This window comes from Bos indicus, chromosome 8 (genome assembly GCF_029378745.1).
Source record: "Bos indicus isolate NIAB-ARS_2022 breed Sahiwal x Tharparkar chromosome 8, NIAB-ARS_B.indTharparkar_mat_pri_1.0, whole genome shotgun sequence".
NCBI lineage: Eukaryota > Metazoa > Chordata > Mammalia > Artiodactyla > Bovidae > Bos > Bos indicus.
Window position 1 is genome coordinate 77,124,969 of NC_091767.1, and position 25,839 is coordinate 77,150,807.

The 25,839-nt window shown below is 39.0% G+C and overlaps 1 protein-coding gene across 9 annotated transcripts in view; it reads right to left on the minus strand.

Annotated features, from left to right (window-relative positions):
• KIF27 (kinesin family member 27) overlaps nt 1-14,528 on the minus strand; it is a 94,250-nt gene extending 79,722 nt beyond the window's left edge. Inside the window, exons 1-3 of one of the 9 annotated variants that reach the window (XM_019966473.2) lie at nt 14,380-14,525; nt 13,893-14,047; nt 6,836-7,220 (exon numbers count right to left, since the gene is read on the minus strand). In XM_019966473.2, coding sequence (XP_019822032.2) covers nt 6,836-7,133 — 298 coding nt within the window. In that variant the 5' untranslated portion in view covers nt 7,134-7,220; nt 13,893-14,047; nt 14,380-14,525. Of the gene's footprint in view, nt 1-6,835; nt 7,221-9,757; nt 10,644-13,892; nt 14,048-14,375 lie in introns of those variants that run through there. The other 8 variants (XM_019966475.2, XM_019966476.2, XM_019966479.2 and 5 more) reach the window with 8 other exon arrangements.
• Between the last annotated feature and the right edge of the window lie 11,311 nt (nt 14,529-25,839).

The following is a 25,839-nucleotide window of genomic DNA, read 5'->3' on the forward strand; positions in this document are numbered from 1 at the left end:
GTACATACAACCAAATGTGTTACATAAGGACTAGCAAAGATGTCTTGTTTCTGCTTTATTGACTATGCCAAAGCCTTTGACTGTGTGGATCACAATAAACTGTGGAAAATTCTGAAAGAGATGGGAATACCAGACCACCTGACCTGCCTCCTGAGAAACCTATATGCAGGTCAGGAAGCAACAGTTAGAACTGCACATGGAACAACAGACTGTTTCCAAATTGGGAAAGGAGTATGTCAAGGCTGTATATTGTCACCCTGCTTATTTAACTTATATGCAGAGTACATCATGAGAAATGCTGGGCTGGAGGAAGCACAAGCTGGAATCAAGATTGCTGGGAGAAATATCAGTAACCTCAGATATGCAGATGACACCACCCTTATGGCAGAAAGTGAAGAAGAACTAAAGAACCTCTTGATGAAAGTAAAAGAAGAGAGCGAGCAAGTTGGCTTAATGCTCAACATTCAGAAAACTAAGACCATGGCATCCGGTCCCATCACTTCATGGCCAATAGATGGGGAAACAGTGGAAACAGTGGCTGACTTTATTTTTCTGGGCTCCAAAATCACTGCAGATGGTGACTGCAGCCATGAAATTAAAAGACACTTACTCCTTGGAAGGAAAGTTATGACCAACCTAGACAGCATATTCGGAGAAGGCAATAGCAACCCACTCCAGTACTCTTGCCTGGAAAATCCCATGGGCGGATCCCATGGGCGGGCAGTCCATGGGGTCGCTACAAGTCGGACTCGACTAAGCGACTTCACTTTCACTTTTCACTTTCATGCACTGGAGAAGGAAATGGCAACCCACTCCAGTGTTCTTGCCTGGAGAATCCCAGGGACGGGGGCGCCTGGTGGGCTGCCGTCTATGGGGTTGCATAGAGTCAGACATGATTGAAGTGACTTAGCAGCAGCAGCAGCAGACAGCATATTAAAAAGCAGAGACATTACTTTGCCAACAAAGGTCCATCTAGTCAAGGCTATGGTTCTTCCTGTGGTCATGTATGGATGTGAGAGTTGGACTGTGAAGAAGGCTGAGCACCGAAGAATTGATGCTTTTGAACTGTGGTGTTGGAGAAGACTCTTGAGAGTCCGTTGGACTGCAAGAAGATCCACCCAATCCATTCTAAAGGAGATCAGTCCTGGCTGTTTATTGGAAGGACTGATGTTGAAGCTGAAACTCCAATACTTTGGCCACCTGATGCGAAGAGCTGACTCATTTGAAAAGAGCTGACTCATTTGACTCCCTGATGCAGGAGGAGAAGGGGACAACAGTGGATAAGGTGGTTGGATGGCATCACCGACTCAATGGACCTGAGTGTGGGTAAACTCTGGGAGTTGGTGATGGACAGGGAGGCCTGGCATCCTGCAGTTCATGGGGTCGCAAAGAGTCGGACACAACTGAGCAACAGAACTGAACTGAAAGATGTCTTGTAATTGAGAAAAAATTCCGAACACTAACAAATCCATTAGTAGGAGAATGGTTAACAATGGTATATCATGCATCTATTTTTAAACAGATATCTAAGATCCACAAAGTAGAAAAAGAAACTGCAGAGCAAATTTCACTTGGGTAAAAGAAAACATATATACATATCTATGTGAAGGGTACTTCTGAAAAATTCACAAAAAATGGTTACCTCTGGGGAGTTAGGACAGGGAGAAAAAAGAAAGGAAAACTTTCATAGTTGTAATACTTGAACTTTTACCTTCAGAAATACACATATAGTCTAAAAGTTTTAAATATAGATTATAAAAATAAAGATTCTGTACAGAATTGGAAAAAGCACAAAACAAAAATCTGACAACCAAATGACAAGACAACAAAAACCTAAATGATACTTATGTAACAGTTTAAGGCAAAAATAAAAGATTTAATAAAGAAACACTGAAAGCCCCAGGAATGCAACAGGCATAACTGGTGCCTATGAAGTTCAAAACAGACAGAGGTAGTAGAAACTAAGCCCAGGTTAGGTCAACTTATCTCACAGTCTGATGCACTAAAATATCTCTATTTAGACTATTTATTATAATCCAGGTAGACTATTTATTATTGTATTCCAAATGAATGGAATGCAACTCATTTATGTTAGCAAGAACCCTTTAAAAAAATATATTGAAAATAAAATAAAATTTAAAAAAAAACAAACAAAAAAATATATTGGTGTCATATTTCTTGACACTTAGCCAAAAAGCACATTTTGAAAAAAGCTTGAGCTTTTTTCCCCTGGTGGTTCAGAATCCACCTGCAGTGCGGGAGACCTGGCTTCGATCCCTGGGTAGGGAAGATCCCCTGGAGCAGGAAAATGGCAACCCACTCCGGTATTCTTGCCTGGAGAATTCCATGGACAGAGGAGCCTGGTGGGCTATAGTCCATGGGGTCGCAAAGAGTTGGACACGACTGAGGAACTAACACCTTCACTTTCATGGAAAATACATTCCAAGCTACAAAAAAATGGCTTACAAATGAACCTTAAAAACAACGTGCTTCCAAGTTGAAGATTATCAATGTTCAGATTTTAGGCAACAGACATCCTGAAAACCTGAGCCAAATTAACCTGGACAGTCATTCACTTAATTCAAGATGCAAGACAGGGGAACTCCCTGGTGGTTCAGTGGTTAGGACTGCGCTTTCACTGCCCAGGGCACCACCAGAAAACCCGAAAAAGATGCAAGATCACCATCGTGTGGCAAGTGAAGGAAACTGCAGGTTTTTCCAATACAAGAAAGTGAAAATTCCTTCGAGAGCTTCCAGGAACTAGCCAATAGCACTATTTATAAACTCCAGCATTATATATGCATTCTAGCTTAGCCAGAATATGAGGCTGATCAGAAATAGCTCATTCACTTCCCATTTCAACAGATAACAAAGCACAGCAATTCAAAAGATGTATCAAAAAGCTGAATTACAAATAATATTTATAATTAAAGCTTCAAAATGTATTCTGGTAACTGAAAGATTACATGTTCAATGTCACACTTATATTCCTGAAACAGACTATTTCAGAAAGGAACTATAAAGTTTTATACTTCAACAGCCATCATTTAGCTTTTATACACTATTTAAAGAGTATGCAAATGAAAGTTTTTAGACATTATGCTTGGTAAAAGTTGGTAAATTCAAGGTTCTGAAAAGCAGGAAAATGAGTGTGACTTTCAATAAGTATTACACTGAAAAATAACAGATTTTCATTTTACCCCAGTGCCTAACATGGTACCCTGTGCTGTGCTTAGTTGCTTAGTCCTGTCCGATTCTTTGCGACCCCATGGACTATATAACCCTCCAGGCTCCTCTGTCCATGGGGATTCTCCAGACAAGAATACTGGAGTAGGTTGCCATCCCCTCCTCCAGGGGATCTTCACAACCCAGGAATTGAATCCAGGTGTCCCACATTGCAGGCGGATTCTTTACCATCTGAGCCACCAGGGAAGCCCTGCTGCTGCTGCTGCTGCTGCTAAGTCGCTTCAGTCGTGTCCGACTCTATGCGACCCCATAGACGGCAGCCCACCAGGCTCCGCCATCCCTGGAATTCTCTAGGCAAGATCACTGGAGTGGGTTGCCATTTCCTTCTCCAATGCATGAAACTGAAAAGTGAAAGTGAAGTCGCTCAGTTGTGTCCGACCCTCAGCGACCCCATGGACTGCAGCCCACCAGGCTCCTTCGTCCACGGGGTTTTCCAGGCAAGAGTACTGGAGTGGGGTGCCATCGCCTTCTCCGTGGCAAGCCCTAGCCACTGCAAATGCAATCATTTATTGGAGAAAAAAACAACATTATTTGCATGGTCAATAATCAAACAGTAGATGGCTGACCTAGAATTGGTGTTCTATAGGTAGCCTGGGAAACTGAAAATGCTATTTTCACAAATACATCAAGAAATGCAACTTCAAACAAAGTGTAATTTTTCACCTACCAGATGGTGAGAGAAATATTTTGAATTTATGAGTTCCTGTGATTGGCAAGAATAGAGAAAATAAATGGCTTTCATATATTGGTAGTGGAAATATACACAGGTACAGTCTTTTTGGAGGATAATTTGTCACTATTCACATTTTAAATGTACACACACATAGCACTAGTGGTAAAGAACCGGCCTGACAATGCAGGAGACATGAGAGAGGTAGGTTTGATCCCTGGGTTGGGAAGATTCCCTGGAAGAGGGCATGGCAAACCACTCTAGTATTACTGCCTGGAAAATCCCATGGACAGAGGAGCCTGGCAGTATGCAGTCCATAGGGTCGCACAGAATTGGACACGACTGAAGCAAATTAGCACACACCCATTACTCAACAAATTTACTTTTAGGAATCTATTCTACAGAAATACTAGCACATGGATCCAAAGTTAAATGTAACAAGATACACACTGCAATGTTTTTGGGGGGCACCTAGAAGCTTGTGGGATCTAAGTTCCCTGACCAGGGACTGAACCTGGGCCATGGTGGTGAAAACACCAAATCATAAGCACTAGACCACCAGGAAACCCCTTGCAACTTTTTATAACAGTAAAAATCAAACCTAATTATTAATACTGTCCCTTAATGCTGGAATGGATGAACTATGATCCATTTAAACGATGGAATATTATATGTGCAGTCAAAAAAAAAGTTGAAATTCTATGACCTAAACGGGAAAAAAATGAAATGATACTTTATACTGTTAAATGAAAAAAGAAAGTTATAGAATTATAGGTATAAAATACCTCATTAAACAGACAAATAACAACAAAAAACAAAAACTACATGTGTGAATACTTGTAATAAGCCTAGAAAATGTCTAGAGGACTCTAGACAGCAATGTACACAGCAAGCTGTTATTTCCTAGGAATGAAAGAAGCTTTCATTTGTTCAATTTGATTTCTTAAGCATCATATGCAATTCTTTTTACAATGAACATTAATTTTTTTAACTGGGGGGGGGAATCAAAAACTGTTCCTAATGGTGATATTTCTTCTGGAATGAAGTATTTTAGACCAATTTAAATGTTTTAGGACAATAAATAACTTTAATAACTTTTTCCCTTAAGGAATTAAAATTGGATTCATGGCCTTTTAAAAAACAATTTAGCTGTATGTCACCAAGCTGTGAAAATTTTATAACTCTTATTAGTATAAGGCATATACTGAGTCTTTTTTTTTTTAATATACTGAGTCTTAAAGAACATAAAACATTTGCCAATCAAAAAAAAACAAAGCTAAGTCCTCAAGAAAACCCACAACTTGTAGTAGAAAAAAAATTGAATTATTTATCATGAGACCCTAAAATAATCTAGTATCTTTAATCTCTTAATTGTATATCACTGTGATTCTAAAAAATGGGAAGGGGTAGGAGATATTGGGCACTTATGACTCCTCCATTTAATCTTGGAATAAGAGCTTCATTGGACAACACAGCTGCCCTCTAACTCTCCCTACCAGTTCCTGCTTATAAAAAGAGATGTTCCTGAAAGTCACGTATTTAAGTGTTTGAGAAGCATCAAAGCAAACACACTGATAATCATTACACATAGAATATTAACAATAATTTTAGACTATGATACATATGCACAACATTCAAAGTTTGTTTTTAGTGGGGGAAAGAAAAAACCAATAGAGTAAACGATCTTAGCAGAGAACCTAGCTTTCAATCTCAGCTCCATTACCAGCCACCTAACTGAACAAGCCCTTCATTGCTCTTTGGCTGGAGCCAAAGAAAGAAAGAGAAACTATTTTCAAGGTTCCTTCCAGCTCTAAAGAAAATCCTATGATCCCACCTTTCTCAACTAGAATTACAAACAAGAGAATTTCTATCCAAAAATATTCAGTTCTAAAAGTAAAAATTTGCTTATACATGAGGTGATGGATATGTTAACTGGATGGGAGGAATCCTTTCATAATGTATACATTTATCTAATAATGACGCTGTACACTTTAAATATTTTACAACTGTATTTGTCAATTATACCTCAATAAAGCTAGAAAAATAAAATAGAAATCTGGCTAGAAAATGTTTAAAAAACACTTTACATAATACATTTCTCCTACTGCCCCTAAGTCTTGTACACTTTAAATATTTCACAACTGTATTTGTCAATTACACCTCATTAAAGCTAGAAAAATAAAATCGAAATCTGGCTAGAAAATGTTTAAAAACACTTTACATAATACGTTTCTTCTACTGCCTCTATGTCTTAGCTGCAGGACCCTCAACATTTATAATACTAAAAGATGCAAAATCTGATCATGTTAACTCATTTCTCTCTTATTTTAAATTCTGTTCAAAACGAGAACGTGTTGCCAGAGGCCAGGGTTGGGAGGTGGCGAAATGGGTGAAGGTGCTCAAAAGGTAAAAACTATGAGATAATTAAGTTCTGGGGATGTAATGTACAGCATGGTGACTGTACTTAACAATATGTATTGTATATTTGAAAACTGTTAACACAGTAGAACTTAAAAGTTCATATCACAAGAAAAACATGTAATTACGTGAGGTGACTAATGTTAAGCTATATCATTCTGCAATATATAGGTATACCAAATCATTATGCTATATACTTTGGACTAACACCATGTTACAAGTCAATTATATCTCAAAACTGTGAAAAAATGACAAAGAGCTGAACACTGAATATTGTCTTAAAGGTCTTTTCTCAAGCAAATATAATGATGAATTAAACTGTTTAATGAAACTTCAATATTGAAAAACAAATCTTTCAAAAATGATCTTATGAATACATCTAATTATCCTATTCATTATTTCATTCAATCAATATGCTAAGCACCCACTATGTGTCGGGCACTGTAGTATTTCAACTTCTTTCTACTATCTAAAATAAAAGTCAGAGTACGAGAATCTTACCAACATGGCCTCCTCCGATGGTGTATGTCTTCCCAGATCCAGTCTGTCCATAGGCAAAAACAGTTGCATTATAGCCCTCAATGAGTGACAACACTAATGGCTTTATACAGGTATTATAAACTTCATCTTGAGTGGAATTTTTGCCAAAAACAAAATCAAAAGTAAAGATTCTATCTCTCCCAATGATAATTTGTTGGGTGTTTGGAATAACTCTCACACAAGCTTGATGATTATGAAGAACTTCTTTGCACAGCAGAGGTCTAATTCTTATAGCAACTTTAACTGGTATTTCTTCCATGGCAGCTTAGATTTTACTAAATAGATTTTCTACTTAATATCCATCATCTAGTGTGAGACACATCCATTTTACGTAAGATCTGGACCCCTGTGTATCAAAATAAAAACAAAATTTAGTTATTGACTCTTCTTTCCTAATACACTAACCATCTTCTAAAGCAAAGTCAATTAGAGCAGGCTTTATTCCAATATAAGATAGCTACAAAGAGTAAATCTGTCTAGAAAAAGTATACCTATATAATTTATAAATGAAACAATACAATGTCCAGCTTTGCAGCAAAATAATTTAGGGGGTGGGAGCCATGAGTTAGTAAATGATAAAGCAAAGTGATAAGTGAATGGGATTCAATCATGCCATTCTTTCTATAACGGTTAATATGTTTCCCAGCTCATTTATTTAAATATTGAATAACTGGGGAGTTAGAAACATACGGCAAGGAAATAACTGGTAATTGTACATATGAACGCAAGTAGTACAAAGCAAACCCTTATATTAGACTTCACAGCTATGTACTGAAAAATAACATCTCCCCTTTGTCACAAATGTTAGAAATTAATCCATGAAAACAGTTTAAAGGATTTCTATAAATCAATGTAAATTTTAAATGAAACTTTTTATTCAAAGATAACCAAAACTAACAGAAAAACTGTTGTTTCATTCATAAATTATGTGGTACTTTTTCTAAAATTCTCTGGTAGGATTAACACACTAAAAATTAAATTGGTAGCTATATTTACAATGAACCTGAAAAATAAATTAAGAAAACAATTCCATTTACAATAACATTAGAAAGAATCAAATGCTCAGGAATATATTTAACAAAAGACATGTAAAACTTACACTCTGAAAACTACAAAATATTGTTGAAACTAAAGAAGATCTAAATAAATGGAAAAACATCTCCTGTTCATGAACTGGAAAGCTTAAAATGGCAATAGTCCTCAAACTGCTCTCAAGATTAAACAGAATGCCTATCAAAATCCCAGCTGACTTCTTTGTAGAAATTGAAAAGCTGATTCTAAATTCAAGGAACACAGAATAGCAAATACAATACTGAAAAAGGACAAAGTTGGAGGATATACTTCCCCAATTTCATAACCAGGCAACAGTAATCAAGACAGTATGGTACAGGAACAAAAACAGAAATATAGATCAATAATTGGATAAACTGCTCAGAGATAAACTCACCCACCTATGGTCACCTAATTTCTATGACAAAGAGGGCAAAGACATACAATGGAGAAAGACAGACTCTTCAATAAGTGGTGAGGGGAAAACTGGACATCTAATGTAAAAGAATGAAATTAGAACACTCCCTAACACCATACACAAAAATAAACTCAAAATGGATTAAAGACCTAACTCTTAGAGAAAAACATAGGCAGATCACTCTGACATAAATCACAGTAAGATCTTTTCTGACTCACCTCCCAGAGTAATAAAAATAAAGAAATGAGACCTAATTAAACTTAAAAGCTTTTTGCATAGCAAAAGAAACCATAAACAAGACAAAAAAACAACCCATAGAAAGGGAGGAAAGTATTTGCAAGTGAAGCAACTGACAAAGGATTAATCTCGAAAACTGTATACAAACGGCTCCTGCAACTCAATTAAAAAAAAAAAAAAAAAAACACAACCCAACCAAAAAAATGGGCAGAAGATTTAAATAAACATTTCTCCAAGGAAGATATACAGATGGCTAAAAAACACAGAAAAGATGCTAAATATCACTAATTAGGGAAGTGCAAATCAAATAAAAACTACAACAAGGTATCACCTCACACTGTCAGAATGGCCATCATCAAAAAATCTACAAACAATAAATGCTGGAGAGGGTGTGAAGAAAAAGAGAATGCTCTTACACTGTTGGTGGGAATGTAAATTGATATGGTCACTATGGAGAACAGTATAGAGGTTTCTTAAAAAACTAAAAACATAAGTACCATACTTGATCCAGCAATCCCACCCTGGGCATACACTTGGACAAAACCATAATTCAAAACGATATATGCACCCCAATGTTCACTGCAGCACTATTTACAACAGCCAGGATATGGAAGCAATCTAAATGTTCATCAACAGAGGAATGGATAAGAAGATATGGTACATACAAAATACAATGGAATATTACTCAGACATAAAAAGGAACAAAATTGGGACATTTCCATAGATGTGTATGGACCTAGAGACCTATAGAGTGAAGCAAGTCAGAAAAATAAATATCATATATTAATACATATATGTGGAATCTGAAAAAATTGGTATAGACAATCTTATTTACAAAGCAGAAATAGAGACACAGACAGAACAAACATATAGATACCAGTGGGAAGAGGGGTGTGTGGGATGAATTGGGAGACTGAGATTGTGATTGACATATATACACTATTGAAACTATGTATAAAATAGATAGTTAATGAGACCCTACTGTACAGCACAAGGAACTCTACTCAATGATCTGTGGTGACCAAAATGGAAAAGGAAACTAAAAATGAGGGGATATATGGCTTCCTTGATGGCTCAGTGGTAAAAAATCTGCCTGTAATGCAAGAGATATGAGTTCAATCCCTGAGTTGAGAAGATCTCCTGGAGAAGGAACTGGCAACCCACTCCAGTATTCTCACCTAGGAAATCCCATGGGCAGAGGAGTTTGGCAGGCTACAGTCCACTGGGTCACAAAAGGGTTGGACACAATGTAGTGACTAAACAACAAAACAGCTGATTCATTTTGCTGTACAGGAGAAACTAATACAACATTGTAAAGCAAGTATATACTACAAAAGCCTTAAAAGAAAACACAAGGGTAATTCATTGTTGAATTGAATTTAGCAATGGTTTCTCATTTATGTCACCAAAAGCAAAAGCAATAGCAAGAAGTGGTAAAAGGAAAAGTAGATAAAATGAACTCAATCAAATTAAAAGTTTGTACCCCAAAGGATACTACCAAGAAAATGAAAAGATAGCCGCCCTATTCACAACAATCAAGACATGGAAATAACCCAAATGTTCATCAACAGATAAATGGATAAAGAAGATGTGGTATGTATAGACAATGGAATACTACTCAGCCATAAAAAAGGAAAATAATACCATTTGCAGCAACATAGATAGACTTAGAGATTATCATACAAAATGAAGTAAGTTAGAAAAATACAAGTACATATGGTATCACTTGTATGTGGAATCTAAAATATGACACAGATTAACTCATCTACAAAACAAAGACTCATAGACATAGAGAACAGATCTGCAGTTGTCAAGGTGGAGAGAGGATGAGGGAAGAACAGAGTGGGAGTTTAAGGGTTGCTGCTGCTGCTGCTGAGTCGCTTCAGTCGTGTCCGACTCTGTGCGACCCCATAGACGGCAGCCCACCAGGCTCCCCCGTCCCTGGGATTCTCCAGGCAAGAACACTGGAGTGGGTTGCCATTTCCTTGTCCAATGCATGAAAGTGAAAAGTCAAAGTGAAGTCACTCATTCATGCCCGACTCTTCGCAACCCCATGGACTACAGCCTACCAGGCTCCTCCGTCCATGGGATTTTCCAGGCAAGAGTACTGGAGTGGGGTGCCATTGCCTTCTCCAGTTTAGGGTTAGTAGATGCAAACTATTATATATAGAATGGATGAACAACAAGGTCCTACTGTATAGCACTGTAACTGTATTCAATATCCTGTGATAAATCATAATGGAAAAGAAAGTGTGTGTGTGTGTGTATATATATATATATCTGAATCACTTTGCTATATAGCAGAAATTAACATAATACTGTAAATCAACTATACTCCAATAAAAATTTTAAAAAGGAATATAAAAAAAATACAATATTGATAACAGAAAAAAAAAAAAGTGAAAAGAATTTAATGTTACTGTTGTTTAGTCGCCCAGTCATGTCTGACTCTTCTGTGACCCCATGAATTGGGATTCTCCAGGAAAAGAATACTGGATTGAGTTGCCATTTCTTTCTCCAAGAGATCTTCTTGACCCAGGGGTCGAACCTGCATCTCCTGCATTGGCAGGAGATCCTATACTGCTGAGCCACAGGAGAAAATACTTGCAAGTCATATATCTAATAACCATTTGTGTCTAGAATATATAAGGAACTATTACAATTCAGAAGGAAAAAAAAAAAAAAACAAATTTAAAAGTGGGCAAAAGATCTGAAAAGAGAGTTTTTCAACGATGATATAAAAATGCCCAGGGGGCTTCCCTGGTGGTCCAGTGGTTAAGAATCTGCCTTGGAATGCAAGGTACTCGGGTTCAATCCCTGGTCCAGGAAGATTCCACATGCTGCGGGGCAACTAGGCCCATGTGCCACAATTACTGAGCCCTTGGCCTAGAGCCCACAAGAGAAGCCACCGCAATGAGAAGCCCTTGCACTGCAACAAAGAGTAAGTAGCCCCAGCTCACCGCAACTAGAGAAATCCAGGGCAAATCAACAAAGACCAAGCAGAAAATAAATAATAAATAAATAAAATTATGTAGTGTAGTGGTTAGTTGCTCAGTCATGTCCGACTCTTTGAGATCCCAAGGACTGTAGCCCACCAGGCTCCTCCGTCCATGGAATTTTCCCGGCAAGAATATCGGAGCAGGTTGCTGTTCTCTTCTCCAGGGGATCTTCCCTACCCAGGGATCAAACCTGGATCTCCAGTTTTGCGGGCAGATTCTTTACCATCTCAGTGACCAGGGAAGACCATAATAAATAAATTTTATTTATATAAAATTATATATATATAAACACAATCAGATATCACTTTATACCCACTGACATAGCTATAAAAAAGATCACGTAAGTGTTGGCAAGAAGGTAGAGAATATGGAACCCTTATGGGAATACACCGGAGAAGGCAATGGCACCCCACTCCAGAACTCTTGCCTGGAAAAACCCCATGGACGGAGGAGCCTGGTGGGCTGCAGTCCACGGGGTCTCGAAGAGTAGGACACGACTGAGCGACTTCACTTTCACTTTTCACTTTCATGCATTGGAGAAGGAAATGGCACTCCACTCCAGTGTTCTTGCCTGGAGAATCCCAGGGACAGGGGAGACTGGTGGGCTGCCGTCTACAGGGTCACACAGAGTCAGACACGACTGAAGTGACTTAGCATAGCATGGGAATACCAATGATATAGCCGCTTTGGAATAGTCTGTGTGAGTGTGCAAAGTTGCTTCAATTGTGTTTGGCTCTTTTTGACTCCATGGACTGTAGCCTGCCAGGCTCCTCTGTCCATGAGATTCTCCAGGCAAGAATACTGGAGTCGGTTGCCATGCCCTCTCCAGTGGGAACAGGCTGGCACTCAAAATGTTAAACACACAGTTATCACTTCACCCAGCAATGCTACTCTCAAGTGTATTTCCCAAAGAAACAAAAACATATGTTGACATAAAAAGTTGTAAAAGAATGTTCACAGTCTTGTTCGTATAAAAGAGAAAAAGGAAGTAACAAACAAGTTATCTATGTTTAAATGCAGATGAAAAGTAATCAATTTGGGGTGGGGCTGAGCCCTATGGAGAAGGGCTTTCTAGTAACTGAGCAGACTAATGGACTAAAATAATATTTTCAGCACTACATGCAATGAAAATGCTAATTAAGACACATTTAGTATTCACTAGCCTTTAAAAAGAACTCTGCAGTAGTACTGTGCATTTATAATTCGGGGAGTGGACAGTCTGAAAAGGATCACAGTAACAAAAAAACATTTACATCACTGTACTAAGAGCCCAATGAGAGTTAAAATAGCCCAGCTCCCTTGGGCTATAAAATCCCAAAACAGAGTCAACAAACTATCCTTAATGGCCAAAGAGATGCACTTAACCTTGGCAGTTTTAATCATTCTAGTCAAATTCTGCACTGAAAAAACAAATACTCATAAATATGGTGAATCTTTTCTTGGATAATAAAGGACTATAGAACATTTGGTATTGGAAAATTTTCCAAAGAAACTACAGGGATGTAGTATGATTTAGTTCTTCCAAATGTCTCTGAACACCTATATTAGGAGTTTTTATCACACAGATTAGTTTTTTTTAATACCATCACATTAAAACAAAACAGTCTATGTTAAGCTAAACCTAACTACTTCCAATAAAATTGCTAATAAAAGGTACAAGTGTAATTGAGATGTTTTCACTTTATTGATTTTTTAAATAGGAGTATCTATAAACAATCTGAATCTAAAGGCCACAGAAATCCACCTACTATAATCACTAAAAACCAATAAAGGCCCATAAAATATAGCTAGCCAAAAAAAAAAAAATCAGTATAAAAGAATTTATTTTTCTTTTTTTAAAAATCCATAGTACTCATACTTCTTTAGATACTGATCAAATACAGCCATCAGAAGCATATACATTATCTCACCAATAAATCTGAAGAAAGGTAAAATATGATTGGCTGGTGATATTTACGCACACTCAATGGAGTTCTGAAATATGAGCAAAGGAAGGAGAAATGTTTGATTACTGATGCCGTTACTGATTAGAAAAGTGTCTCCAAATACCGTAGTCATCTTGTGCCTCTGGCTTTTCAACAGTAGTGATTATCTAGAAATTGTAGTTTGTAAGTAATAAATTTTTTCGTAAAAAACTTTCTGGCAAATGAGTAGTGAGTCTCATAAGGATCTCAGAAAAGGCCGCAAATGCGTAAAGAACTAGACGAAGAAGACAGGAAGCAAAGATAGGGAAACTACGAAGCTTTTCAAACTGGGAGGGGGCGAAGTTTTCTTTTAAAAAATGTTTTCAAAGAAAGAATTTGGGCACCCTTACTCTCTCAAGTATCTCCTGCTGTAAGGGAGAGGGCTTTCAGACTTCTGCAGAGCTTAGAATGCAGCAAAATTCCAACAATGGAAAAAAGGAGGCCTGTGACAAAACGAAACTCCCAAGAAGAGTGGGCCTTTCCCGTCCCTCTTCAGATCCCACAGCTGGAAGTATGAACACAAGATAATACACAAGATCCCCCCGTGCGGCTCGGTCCGGGGTTCCCGCGCGTCCCTATTCCTCAAGCCCCTCTATCTCACGGGGCACCCAAGTTCCCCGGCCACTCGCCGGGGGACCCCAACAACGACCTCAGGCCCCTCGGGCGCCCTCCTCCGTCCTGCTGACGCCCCAGCCGCCCACCCCGCCAGCCAAGCCTCGGCGGGTCCCAGTCCCTCTCCTCCCAACGGCCTGCCGAGGACGCCGGCGCAGAGGACGCGCTGTCGCCGCACCAGACCCGGACCTCCAGCCCGGCCCGGACCGCCTGCCACTCACAGACCGGTTCGAGAAAGCCCGTCTCAGGCGGCCAGCGCAGCGCAGGACTTCTCGGCTTCACTTCACTCGGCCGCGCCGCCGCTACCGCCGCTGCCCGCGCCTTTTGTTGTTATGGGTTCTCCCGGCAACCGGCGAAGCTCGTGCTGACGTGCCCCCGCCCGTCAGGGCGTCGGCGGCTCCCGGGCCCCACCCCTGTCTCCCAAGCTCCGCTCCTGGACCCGCCCCGTGAGGGAGGAGCCAAGAACCGGCCGCCTCCCAGATTCACTCCAAAGTAAAACCCACTGAACCCTCTCATAGTGATCAGGCAAAGTAACCCTCCACGAGTTTATAAGGTGATTACGAGAAAGATTCACATTGCTTTCAGTATTTTAGCTACCAATTCTGTTTATTTTTATTGAAGTTAATTAAGTTCATAAAATGAACCATTTTATTTATTTATTTATTTTTGTATATAAACACTTTTAAAATGGAAGAATTAAAAGCATACAATTCTATCTGAACTAAATTAAATACATTTTTAAAAATTTACCAGAATACATTTATTCATAAAATAACATTTGTATGGCTTATGAAATTCATCTTATGAAATTCTTTGATATCATTTCACGTATTTCAACAAACTGAGGAGAAAGTTTTGTTTTTTTTTTTCATGTTTCAATGCCATTCTCCCAAATCTTCCCACCCTCTCCCTCTCCCACAGAGTCCATAAGACTGTTCTATACATCAGTGTCTCTTTTGCTGTCTCGTATACAGGGTTATCGTTACCATCTTTCTAAATTCCATATATATGCGTTAGTATACTGTATTGGTGTTTTTCCTTCTGGCTTACTTCACTCCCACTGTTGGTGGGAATGCAAACTAGTACAGCCACTATGGAGAACAGTGTGGAGATTCCTTAAAAAACTGGAAATAGAACTGCCTTATGATCCAGCAATCCCACTGCTGGGCATACACACTGAGGAAACCAGAAGGGAAAGAGACACGTGTACCCCAATGTTCATCGCAGCACTGTTTATAATAGCCAGGACATGGAAGCAACCTAGATGTCCATCAGCAGATGAATGGATAAGAAAGCTGTGGTACATATACACAATGGAGTATTACTCAGCCATTAAAAAGAATACATTTGAATCAGTTCTAATGAGGTGGATGAAACTGGAGCCTATTATACAAAATGAACCATTTTAAGGTGTACAATTCAATGGCATTTTAGACATTCACAGTGTTGTACAACCATCACCTCTATTTCCAAAACATTTTCATTATTCCAAAAGGAAAACCCCATACTGGTTAGCAATACTCCTCCTATTCCTCTCTCCCCCAGTCACTGGAGACCACTAATCACCTTTCTAAGGATTTACCTGATTTGGGCATTTCATAGTCATAGAATCATACAATTTGTGGCCTTGTGCTGGCTCTTTTTTTTTTTTTTTTTGCTAAAAACAATTCCCAGGTTTACTCCTGTAGTAGCAAGTATCAGGACTTTTGTTCCTTATTGTGGCTGAATAATATTCCGTCATGAGGACATACTACATTTTATGTATCCATTTATCAATTAATGGACACGTGGTTTATTTCCACTTCAGGAATACTATAAATGATTCTGCTATGAACATGATATACAGGTATCTGTTTAATGTCTTTCAGTTCTTTAAGGTATAGACCTCACAATAAGAGGTGAGGTCTTAAGAGGCCTCTTAAGACCTTCTCTCTCAAGAGGCTGTAAGAGTGACCCAGAGAGTCTAGGGAAATGGCACCAAGTGGAAAATGGCCTTCTGGTTGGACACGACTTGGGGAGGAAGCTGTCTGTATCTCTAGCCTGAAGCAAAGTAATTGAATGGCAGCACAGGGAGGGCCCTGGAGTGGAACAGCCTACACTACCACCATTTGTTAGGGTAAGAACCTGTGATTTTCCTGTTTTCCATCTTGCCCTCACAAATCCATCCTGTACACCTGCTATGCAGGACACAAACCTGACCACAAATCTGCCTTTTGCCTATACTGTTTTTGCAATGTTATGGAGAATATTACTACTTAGCAGCTGGAATGAGAAATCCATGTATGAAGAGGCACAATTTTGCTGAGAAGATGCTTTGTTAGCCTACACCCAGGAGGAAGTTATGGAGAAGGCAATGGCACCCCACTCCAGTACTCTTGCCTGGAAAATCCCATGGATGGAGGAGTCTGATAGGCTGTAGTCCATGGGGTCGCTAAGAGTCAGACACAACTGAGCGACTTCACTTTCACTTTTCACTTTACTGCATTGGAGAAGGAAATGGCAACCCACTCCAGTGGTCTTGCCTGGAGAATCCCAGGGATGGGGAGCCTGGTGGGCTGCCGTCTATGGGATTGCACAGAGTCGGACGAGACTGAAGTGACTTAGCAGCAGTTAGCAGGAGGAAGTTAAGCCTCCTGAGAGTGACTTGGTAGGTATTCAGGCTTCAGAGAAGAGGATGGTGATGCTCATATGAACCTAGAGAGGAATTATTTGACTGTTCTTGAGAAGGAATGAGAAAGACTTGGAGGAAGCCTGAGATGTCAGGAAGAGGCTGAGAGGATGAATCAGACAGGAAGGAAAGTCTAGCTGATAAAGGAATTCCAGGGAGAACAGACATGGCTAAAGGGGATCTTTAGGTTGTATAACCCCTTCCTCACTCTCCCCTGCAAAATATTCAGTGAAGTCTACATTACTAACCAAAGTATTTGTGACACAAATTGTTTGTAACAACTTGAGGATCTGCCAGCCTCTAAGTCAAGTCTGGTGTTGGACAAAAACCACATGAACCTAGAAGGCAGAGAAGAAAGCTGAAATCTGGCTTACATGTCAATGATGTTTTACTTCACTAATAAACCAAAGCAATGTAAATTAAAATAATAAACCATTTTACCTATAAAATTGGTAACAACTTTTTATAAGTAACAGGCAAGCATTCAATGAGACAGACTTTTTTTTAAACCTTTTGACTACGCCACATGACTGCCCTACTCGACTTATGTGATCTTAGTCCCCACCAGGGATCAAACCCATGTCCCCTGCATTGGCAGTGAGCAGTCTTAACCACTGAACCACCAGGGAAGTCCCCAAGATGGATTTTTATACATAATCCCACCTCTTGTCATTTCTCCAAAGAAAATAAAAATATAAATAATCATGCAGAAGGGTATTCATTATGGTATTATGTGTAACAGCAAAAACTTTGAATCAGTTACATGTATGTTCAAGGAAAGGTATCCCTAAATTAACAATAGTACATTTATAAAAGAGAATGTTATGTACATATTGAAATTCAATTTTACAAGAATTTGATATAGGAAAATGCCTACAAATTAAGCATATAAAATACTATCTAGTGTTCTCATCTGAAGAATTGGAATAGAAGTCATCCCTACTTCATAGAATTGTTGTAAAGTTTGAAAGGTGGAACTAATTGTAAAGCAAGGACTCAAAAATTATTAGGTACCTAGAATAATGGTGGCATTTTTCTCAAACTTGTTCAGGGGAGAAACACACACATATATATACATATATAAAAACAAGAAATAGTTAAAATGTTCAACAAAGTTCATCAAAATAACCATCATTAAAACTGAGTTAAAGGTCATTTTATAATTTAATCAACTAGGGTCTTGATTCAATGAACAAAACCCAATTCTGGAATACTTAAGAAAAACAAAGACTTCATTGAAAAGTGTATCACTAAAATGCTTTATGTTACAAGTAGTGGCAATGCCAAGTCATATCTTGACTTTATATTTCAGTTCATATAACTTGAAATGAAATATGAAAAATCAGTCTTAGAATTGGTAAAATAGAACATATTCCTACATATTCATGAGGACCTCTATTCTGTGGCATTAATTTATTATTTCTGCACCAATACCGTACTGCTTTAATTACTATAACTTTGCCCTATATTTTGCTGATAGGGGAAGCTGTTCCTCATTATTCTAACTTTTTTTTTTACTATTCTTGGCATTTCTCCTCCAGAAGAACTTTTGAATCAGTTTGACAATTTCCAGAAGAAAGTTCCATTGAGATTTTTTAATTGGAATTTCAATTAAATTTTAAAAACCTATAACTTTACCTTTATAAATGGCTCTTTATGAAAAAGATAAAATGCTTCTCATGATAAAGTCCACTCTTCTTGACATGATATACAAGGCCTTTCATAATCTACTTTTTTCTTACCTTTCTAGATGCCCTGCTATTTCTAAATTTCTTTCAAGAAGATATAGTAACTTATTTATATTTATTTTTAAAATTTTGGCGGCACTGGGTCTTCTGTTGCAGCACTCAGGCTTCTCTAGTTGCAGCACAGGAACTTACTTCCCTCTCAGCATGTGAGATCTTAGTTCCCCAACCAAGTATCATACCTGCATCCCTTTCGTTGGAAAGTAGATTCTTAACCACTGGATCACCAGGGAAGTCCCCCGGCTATTTCTTGCCTCACATTTTAATTCTCCAGCATCAGCAGAAACTATATATCATTCATTTTTATGTCATTTATTTTTTATTATCATTTATTTATTTATATTTTATCATTGTTGAGCATAGTCAGCATTTAATACACAATAAATACTAAGCTCATCTCAGAGACACAGTAAATATTTATGGGAATTAAAAAAAAAAGAGAGAGAGAGAACAAGTAATTTGCTCAAGGCTACATGGTCAGTAAGTGGCAGAAGCGAGACTGAAGCCTATACGTGGCAGTTGACAAAGTCAACACTGCCTCCTCAGAGACTGAGGTCAGCTATAGCTTTCTACATAATGCACGGCACGCCTCTCTCTTTCTCTCTGTGTCTTTCTCTCTCCCCTATTTACTCAAATCAGGATCCAAACATGATCCACATGTAGCATTTCGTTGACATGTTCCTTAATTCTCTTTTAGTCATTCGCCACCTTTTTAAAAATTATGATTAAATACACAATAACATTGGGCTTCCCTGGTGGCTCAGAGGGTGAAGTGTCTGCCTGCAGTGCAGGAGACCTGGGTCCAATCCCCAGGTCGGGAAGATCCCCTGGAGAAGGAAATAGCAACTCACTCTCGTACTCTTGCCTGGAAAATTCCACGGACAGAGGAACCTGGTAGGCTACAGTCCATGGGATTGCAAAGAGTCACATGTGACTAAGCAACTTCAGTTCTTCACACAGTAACATAAAATTTATCATCTTGACCATTTTTAAGTATGCAGTTGAGTAGTCTTAAGTCCATTCACATTGTTGTTCAACAATCTCCAGAACTTTATATCTTGCAAAATTGAAACTCTATACCCAGTAAACAATTCCCCATTCATCCCTTTTGCCTCTGGAAACCACAGTTCTACTTGTCTGTATGAATTTGACTACCCTAGGTACTTCATATATGTGGAATCTTATAGTATTTGTTCTTTTGTGACTGTCTTATTAATTTAGCATCATATCCTCAAGCTTTACCCATGTTGTAGCATATGTCAGAATTTCCTTCCTTTTTAAGGCTAATATTCCATTGTATGGATGTAGCATATTTTGTTCAGAGAAGGCAATGGCACCCCATTCCAGTACTCTTGCCTGGAAAATCCCATGGACGGAGGAGCCTGGTGGGCTGCAGTCCATGGTGTTGCATAGAGTCGGACGAGACTGAAGCTACTTAGCAGCAGCAGCAGCATATTTTGTTAATCCATTCATCTCTTGTTGGACACAGGTTGCTTCCAGTTTTTGGCTATTGTAAATAATGCTGCTAAGAACAAAACTGTACAACTATTTCTTCAAGATCCTGGTTTCAGTTCTTTGGGGTATATACTCCAAATGGAATTGCTAGATTGTGTGGTAGTCCTATCTTTAATTTTTTGAGGAACTGCCAAATTGTTTTCATAGCAGCTCTACCATTTTACAATCCCATCAACAGTGCACAAGGGACCCAATTTCTCCACATCCTCACCAACCCTGCCACCCCACTTTTTAAAATCACTTGCCTGTTGAAGAAACTGTGCCATTTGTCCTTTAGAATGTCTCACATTCTAGATTTGGCAATTGCCTCTTTGTGTTACCATTTAACAGGTTCCTCTCTTTCCTACATTTCCTGTAAACTACATTTCCTGTAGATCTAGATTCTTGATTAGATTCAGGCTCAATTTTTCTGGCAAGAATAATTCATAGACAGAGCTGTGTACTTCCCTATTCAACACATCAGGAGGCATATAATGTCTGAGTGTCCCACTTCCGGTGATGTTAAGATTACTAGTGAGTTCAGGTGCTTTCAGCCTAATCCATCCATTTAAAATTTCCCCATCAATATTTTACCTAACGGTTTTAACAACCATTGATGATTATTTTACAGATCCATTATTAGGAGTTCATTAGGAATTCCAAAATGGTAATGTTCTAATATTCTTTTTTGCATTTATTAGCTAGAATTGTTCTATAAAGAAGTTTCCCTCTATCAAATTATCCTAAAATGCAGTTAGTAGAGGACCCATGCTTGATTTTTTTTCTCTTCTATTTATCCATTTTGAGAATAATGAATTGATCCCTACCAAAGTAGACCAACAGGGTTTCTTTTTTTGGATTCAGTAGGAGTGATTATCAACTCATAGAATTTTATACTTTTTATTTGCTTTCCAAATACCATTTTCACCCTTCAAATATTTCTAGACTTCTTATTAAGTACCACTGTGACTTACTGTTTCTTTTCATTTGAATCCAGGCTTCATGAATATTGTCAAGTTTTAATCATTGAATTCCATTCCTACAACCAAATAATATTAATTCATATCCCAACCAACCCTCAGTCTTCCTGAGAATGTTGAAATAGAAATGGCAAGGGAAGGGAGAGAGTTATTATATTATTTCCAACTCCATTAGGAAATTCAGTCAGTTCTTTCCTTAGACCAACTCAGAATATAAGACTTACTTGTTTCCTAGCTGTTCAACGGTTCCCAAATTGAAATGATCCCCACCTGGTGACAAATTCTGATTACACAAAGGTATAGAAGATAAAGTTGTTTGGACTGCCTACCATCTCTTTTCCTTTCTATAAGCAGACCTCCCCTATTTATTCAAGAACTACCCCTATTCCTTGGCTCAGATGGTAAAGGATCGCCTGCAATACAGGAGACCCAGGGTTCCAGAAGGTCATGGAAACCCACTCCAGTATTCTTGCCTGGAGAATCCCATGGACAGAGGAGCCTGGCAGCTACAGTCCAGAGGGTCGCACAGAGTCAGACACGACAGAAGCGACTTAGCACACACAGATGTACCCCTGCAAATTCATTGGAAGGACTGATGCTGAAGCTGAAACTCTAATACTTTGGCCACCTGATTCAAAAAACTGACTCATTAGAAAAGACCCTGATGCTGGGAAAGATTTAAGGTGGGAGGAGAAGGGGACAACAGAGGATGAGTTGCCTGGATGGCATCACTGACTTGATGGACATGAGTTTAAGTAGGCTCCAGGAGTTGGTGATAGACAGGGAAGCCTTGACAGGAAGTCCTTGAGGTCACAAACAGTCGGACACGATTGAGTGACTGAACAGAACTGAACTGAATGTATCCCTACTCCACCTGCTAGGCCAGCCAATCACTTGGCTCTTACCCCAGGCCCCAGGCAGGGGACCTGGGACTCGAGCCAGGCTAATTAGCCAGCTACAGAGTTTTTTGTATGGACTATTGGCAAAGATTTGCACTCTGTTGCCTGTGCTGCTGCTGCTGCTGCTAAGTCGCTTCAGTCATGTCCAACTCTGTGTGACCCCATAGACGGCAGCCCACCAGGCTCCCCCCAGTCCCTGGGATTCTCCAGGCAAGAACATCACTAGCTATTAGAGTCATCTCTTCCAACAGAGCAAAAATGTGTAATCTTTGTGCATTTTAATCTATTGACCATAACTGGGCATTGCTAAGGCCAGCTCTTTCCCTGGATTTATTTATTTTTCTTAATCATTATATTTCCTTTTTCATTAAACTAGTTTGAGTCTGGTTTTTTCCACTCAAAACTAAAACACCCTTAACCCAATGGGAGAAATCAAAACAGAAAGGAAAAGAAAAGAAAAAGGAAAAGAAGGGATATAGTGAATGGGAAAAAAGAGAAACTTGGATGAATGCCACTATAATAAATTCTCCAAACTTCCAATTGCTTTAGTCAATGAGTCTTATACCTGAAAGGAATCATACAAATTACTTAGCCCCATTATATTTTATTAATTTCTTACTTTATATTTGATATCCCTAAGTTAGACAAAAATTACTTTGCCATATTATTTATTCATGCTTGTATTAGGGTCCTCCAGAGAAACAGAGCCAATATATTTACAGAGAGATAGATGTAGATCGAAATTTAGACCTATAATCTATATGTTTGTCCATCCATCCATCCAATCATTCATCCATCCATTCATCTATCTAGAGAGAAAGAGAGATGTATTTTAAGGAATAGGCTCATGTGATTGTGGGGGCTATCAAGTCTGAAATCCATTGGGCAGACTAGCAAATTGTAACTTCAGATGAGTTGATGTCTTGAGTCTAAAATCTTCAGGGCAGAGCAGCAAGTGGGAAACTCAGACAGGTTTTCTATGTTTTAGCCTTGAGGCAGAGTTGTTTGTTCCTTCTTCTGGAAAGCTCAGTCTTTGCCCTGAAGGCCTTCAACTGATTGGTTGAAGCCCCTGCATTATGGCGTGTAATTGCTTTACTCAAGTCTATTGATTATAAATATTAATTATATCTGAAAAATATCTTCACAGCAACATCTAGACTAATGTTTGACCAACCAGCTGGGCACCCTTGCCTAATCAAGCTGACATAAAATTAACCACCACAGTGTTGTCCTACCTCAACCGGTAAATAACTAGAGACATGCATATATTTTATAAAATGATACAAAAAGAAAATTAGAACCAGAACCAGAGACTCAGACTATCCTCCTGCCTATGTAAATTAAATAGGCATAAAGATTTTAACTGATTTGTTCAAAAGCTGATAATAGAACCAAGACAATGAACATATGATGATTCTCCTTAGGACAACCCAGACTCTTGGATCTTAACACTAGGCATTTTATTCTGTGGAGAACTCACAACTCTGGACTTCCTTACTTTGAGGGTGATTACCTCCCATGGTTTGAGAGCAAATAAAAATGTTACCTACGCCACAACAGCCTTTTTTGTTCCCAGTGAACACACAAGCGCATTAAGAAAGGGCTGATGATGAAAACGTTGAATTTTGGCTGCGCTCTGTACTTTTGAAAAATAATGACAATAAGAAACTCCCCCAACTTTGTTTTATGAAACCCCCTATCCTTTTGTGTTCTGGGAAACAGTACCCAACAGGATCACCCTTCTTTGTGTGACTTAGATAGGACTGACAACTCTGTCTCATGTCTCCCTTGTTGACTTGTGACTGTGACAAGACCAAACATAGATCTTTCCCCTTTCACCTAAACCTGCTAACAAGGCCAGACACACTCTCCAATTCCTCCTTGTCTCATGAATGATTAGCTGAGATTAGAATTGTTGGTCTGCCTCAAATTAGCTAGACACAAAAGTAAACATTTTCTGTTCAGCCAACTTACTGAGATGCCTCATGACTGCAGAACAACCGCCTATGAATCCCTCACCTGTAAAACAGTAGGGTAATACCACCTGCCAAGAAGCTCTAATCTTGGTATCTGGGGTGTTCTCCATATTGTAATTAACTGGATGAGATCAATTTCCTCACTTGTTCAGGTTTTGTCTTTGGCAATAACATCCATCAAAGGGCTGAAAATTTAAAAAAAAAAATTTTTTTTTTTTTAAAAAGAGGGACTTCCCTGGTAGTCAAGCAGTTAAGACTCTGTGCACCCAATGCAGGGGACCCAGGTTTGATCCCTAGTCAGGGAACTAGATCCCACATGCCATATGAGATCAGGGCAACCACATAAATAAGAAAAAGGGAAAAAAAGGGGTCTAAACACATGGGGAGACAGCTGGGTCATAGTTACAAAGAAGGGGAAGGTGTAGTTGCTTCAGGTCATATACTGTGGCTCATTAAACCTGTACCTCCTCAACCGAATTATCAAACCACTACCCATTCGGCTTCAGAGGACCAGTGAAGGAGTTCATTAACTGATTTCTGGATTGAAATCAATGAAATCTATTCATTTCTTTAGTGCTAATCAGGGGAAAGTTAAAGGTTGAGAAAGGAACAAAAGCAGCCCCTGACACCAGCTGGCCTGGCATTCACAGGGTATTCTCCTGTATGTGTGTATATATATATATATATATACACACACACAATCTCAGGAGACCTTAAAGTGAGCCAAATAAGGCCACATGTTAGTTTGGCCTAGGCCACTGTGCCACACACACAGTACCAAACATCCTGCTATCTTGGTTAAAATGAGTGATTGCTGCTTCTTAACCAATTTCAGCTTTTCCTTGCTTTAGTCTGCCCTCCTTATAGGTAAGATTTGAGATAGCCAAAGGTAGAGCTGCTAGAGCCTTTCTGCAACTCTTACACTCTTCAACTTCATATCTTCTTCAATCCTGTCGCATAGAATGCAGACATCTTAGATCATGAGTCCAGGCTACACTCAGTGGAACAAGAGAAAAGACAGCTGTGTCTTGGACATCAAAGAGCACCATACAGTCCTAAACTGCCTTCCCTGTCTTTTACATGATGAAGTAAACGTGGAAAGCAGGAAGGCTAGAGCTGGCTGAACCTGGAGGAAGGAAGAAGGGGACAAGAGTGGGGAGGAAGGAAAGGGGAAAGACAGGAAAGGAAGAAAAGGGTACAGGGTGGGCAGGAGAAGGAAAGGAGTAGGAAGGGACAGGATGAGGAGTTGGGTTAATCCCAAGGTCTAAGCAACTCTTTTGCTTGTTGTTCCTAGAGCCTTAAAAAGAGCGGGTTTCATTGGAAATTATTAACTATGATACTTTCTACAGAACACTAATTCAAAATGATGGCAATAATAAGGTGCTGTGTTCATCATGTCAGGGATGAAAGCCAGAGCTAAGTTTGACTCGGGCAGGGCAGGTACTGCAGGGCTCTGGCTTCACACAGTGGTTACTACACCTTCAGGTATCACATTTAGACAGAACGTTGCTCAGGGGAAGAACAGTGATCTCCTTCCATGGCCCTTTCTTAAAAGTGAAGAAACCTTTTGCCATATGCCTCCCTGCAGACTTGCCCTTCAGTGTACTAGCCAGAGCTAGATTATATATCCATTACTAGAGCAATAACAGACAGAGAATAGGATTACCATGAATAATAAACCATTCTTATTAACTTGGGTCCACTCCTAGAACTAGGGACAAGATCATCTTCCCCTTAGTCACAAAGGGGAGAGACAGATACAAGACCACTACTTCTAGGGTGTGAGTTTTTTAACTCACTCACAAAAAGGAACAAAATTGTCCCATTTGCAGAGATGTGGACAGACCTAGAGACTGTTATACATAGTGAAGTGAGTCAGAAAGAGATAACAAATATTGTATATTAACACATATATGTGGAGTC